At 35.8% G+C, this 3,092-nt stretch overlaps 1 protein-coding gene across 1 annotated transcript; it reads left to right on the top strand.

The window, feature by feature from the left end:
* The first annotated feature begins 320 nt into the window (after positions 1-320).
* On the top strand, positions 321-2,199 carry LOC149405580 (large ribosomal subunit protein eL42). The gene is made up of 4 exons (XM_089601067.1): positions 321-479; positions 1,038-1,217; positions 1,306-1,380; positions 1,928-2,199. Exons 1-4 carry the CDS (start codon positions 477-479, stop codon positions 1,985-1,987), a joined length of 318 nt encoding a protein of 105 aa, XP_089457193.1. The 5' UTR covers positions 321-476; the 3' UTR covers positions 1,988-2,199.
* Positions 2,200-3,092: the final 893 nt, after the last annotated feature.

Genomic DNA, 3,092 nt, shown 5'->3' with positions numbered 1-3,092 from the left:
CACTTGTGCCGCCCACTTACTCTCATTTATAAACTTAGACATTGTAGGATGAAGACACGTGGTTCGCCGTTTACATTTAACGTCCAAAACACCAACAGTGTAACTGAGAAGTGACTTTGGATACTTATACCGCGAAAAAAAAAGTTTGGATACATAAGTGTAAAAACCCGATAACTTTGGGCACTTGTGCCGCCATTTCCTCTAACTTAAAAGCTATGCTTGGTAATAAACACTTTAAGTATGCTGTTTTTGCGATAAATTACAAGAAACGGCTAGTAAAGGCAATTTCTACAATAAATTTGATAGCAAGCCCTGTAGCTATGCAAGTACGAAGAAGCCCAATAATTATAAGATCAGCCAGCGTTTAGCGAAGCCCTAAACAAAAGCCCTATTATAAGCTTTTATCCTTTCGTTTGAGCTCGTCTTCTTCTTCAAGCTACCAAAGCCGCCTCTCGCTGCTCACGAACTCCGCAACAATGGTACGTCCTTTATCCCATGACCTCGTCTGGTTTTTTAGGGTTAGGGATTTTAGTTTACTGGATTAGATAATATATTTTTAGACGATCGCGTACGCTTTTGTTACTCGTTCCTTTTTCTAGGGTTTTTCGACTGTGATTTCTGACCAAGAGATTAGTTAATTCGATTAATTTTCAGAACTTCGTTACTTTTTTTTGGTAGTATATATAAAAAGTTCAATTACATTGAGCTTCTAGTATTCTTAGGTTAGGGTTTCACGATGCTAGATCGATTGTTTGTTTCATTTTCGGATTATTTTAGTGTAGAGATTAGTTCATGAGATCGTAGTTTTACATTTTATAAGCAATCTGATATTTGCGATTACGGATTAAAGTTCTGAAGTTTCTGATATGTTCTGAGTCGCTTGCATTATATAGATCTGATGATATACTGTTTGGAAGTTGTTTTGATAATGTGTTGCGTAATGTCTCGCATTACTCTGTTTTCCCTCTAAAATCATGTTCACGTTGTTGTTGCCGAGTGTATTTTAAGGTCTGTTTTTTTGTTTGCCATTTTTGCAGGTGAATGTACCGAAGACGAAGAAGACGTACTGCAAGAACAAGGAGTGCAAAAAGCATACCTTGCACAAGGTGACTCAGTACAAGAAGGGCAAGGACAGTCTCGCTGCTCAGGGAAAGAGGCGTTATGATCGCAAGCAGTCCGGTTATGGTGGTCAGACCAAGCCCGTCTTTCACAAGAAGGTATACGAGTATATTCTCTCTCTCTCTCTCTCTCTCTCTATCTCTCTGAATGATGTTCGTAACGATGGTTTTATGACTTGAATTACAGGCCAAGACCACTAAGAAGATTGTGTTGAGGCTGCAATGCCAAGGTTGCAAGCACGTCTCTCAGCACGCTATCAAGGTCGGTTATGATTACATGCTCAGTTTTAAAAAAAATATATATATACCATGAATTTCAGCTTTCCCTTTATGGGCATTTTAGTTAAAATTAGGGTGTTTGTGTTATAGCTAAATTAGCCAATTGAAAGTAATGCATTTGCAAAATAGCCAAGGTTTGTCTAAAATTAGGAAAAATAGCCGAATTTTACAAAATGTGCAAGTATTCGTTTTCTATAGTTTTTTTAACCTCTAATTATATTTCAGTGTCAAAGTAAAAAATATTTGACACCGTAACTTAACTATTTTGCTGAAAACTTGATAGTTCGGCTATTTGCAAATTAACTAGTTTCAAATGGATATTTTTGCATAATTTTTCCTTTAAATATGTCTTTAATTTACTCAAGTGATAGTTATCGGGCATTGATAAAATTTACAAAGCAAATGTATTCGGGCGTAGAAGTCTACTAAAATCTTGTAAGAGAAATGTTTTGAATAATTAAACACGGATGGGATTATGAGAATTGGAATTATGTACTGAATTGTGTACTGTGTCAACTCAAATTTTTCAGAGGTGCAAGCACTTTGAGATTGGTGGAGACAAGAAAGGAAAGGGAACATCTCTGTTCTAAATGCACAAGGTTTTTGTTAGTCTTATAAGAAATTTCATACCGAAACTGTTGACATTTTTAATCTTCTCTGAGTGCCATTTTTGTATATGACCTTATTATTAGCTTTTAAGCTTTGACACCATTATCATTATCTATCTTTTTCTTTGGTTCAGCGTTTTAAATGGAATTAAAACTGCTATTTTCACGGCTAAAATGCCTATGATTTATATAAATTGCTCTGGTTTCTCCTTAATTTAGACGTGTATGTAATGCCTTGTTGATCAGTTAAAGCTTAATAACAGTTTTTAGGAAAAAAGCAAAAAAAAATTACTGCTAACAAATTAGAAAGTTGGTAAAAAAAATTGCAATCTTCAGAAAATGTAAAATAACACAGTACTTGAATGCAAGCAAAATAATTGTAGAAACTTTTCTTTTGTGTCAACATGGAATGCAATCCGTGCAATAAAGAACTAAGAAAAGTTAAAACGCTACATGAAGTGTATGACAAATTTATAACGTCAAAGAATTACTATATGAATGTATGACGAATTCATGTAGTGGTAAGAAGATGAAGTCAAATTCCGAACAAACTTAACTCGCCAAATAAGACAAAGCACAACAAACCGCTTACAAGGATTGATGGTATATTTTGGGAATAAAAAAACTCATTTTCTCTCTCCTGCTTAGAGTTCTCTCTAAGAAACCCTAGCCCCTGGGACCTTCGACCTGGAGCGGTGGGCGTTTCTCTTGCGTGTTTTGGAGTAGTATCTCCGTTAAAAAAATGTTTTTGCTTGGAGAGATTAGTTTCACTTAGTCGTGTGCTAGGTTTAGAGTCCCTCGAGCTTTCGAGGGTGGAGTAGATTTCGAGCTCTTGCCTGTTATCGGCAATGTTCTTTGCTCGCTTGAGGATTGGCAGAAGATCTCTGTTGAAGAGGTCCAAAAAAGTTATTGAGAGTTATGACATTACTTGATCGAATAGATCTTTGTCTTCTTTGTTCTTATCCGTTTGTTTTATGCTTCTCGTTTTCATTTCAGGACAATTATTGATTTGAATTGAGGTGGCGACCTTTGTCCGAGATCTTTGTATGGTCATGACCGGTTCTGTTTGTAATGAGAAATTTCCTTA

The sequence above is a fragment of the Urtica dioica genome, chromosome 2, assembly GCF_054948205.1.
Source record: "Urtica dioica subsp. dioica isolate 48M chromosome 2, U.dioica_male_clone48M_v1_H2, whole genome shotgun sequence".
In the NCBI taxonomy this organism is placed as follows: Eukaryota; Viridiplantae; Streptophyta; class Magnoliopsida; order Rosales; family Urticaceae; genus Urtica; species Urtica dioica.
This window is presented reverse-complemented; position numbering and strand designations above follow the sequence as displayed.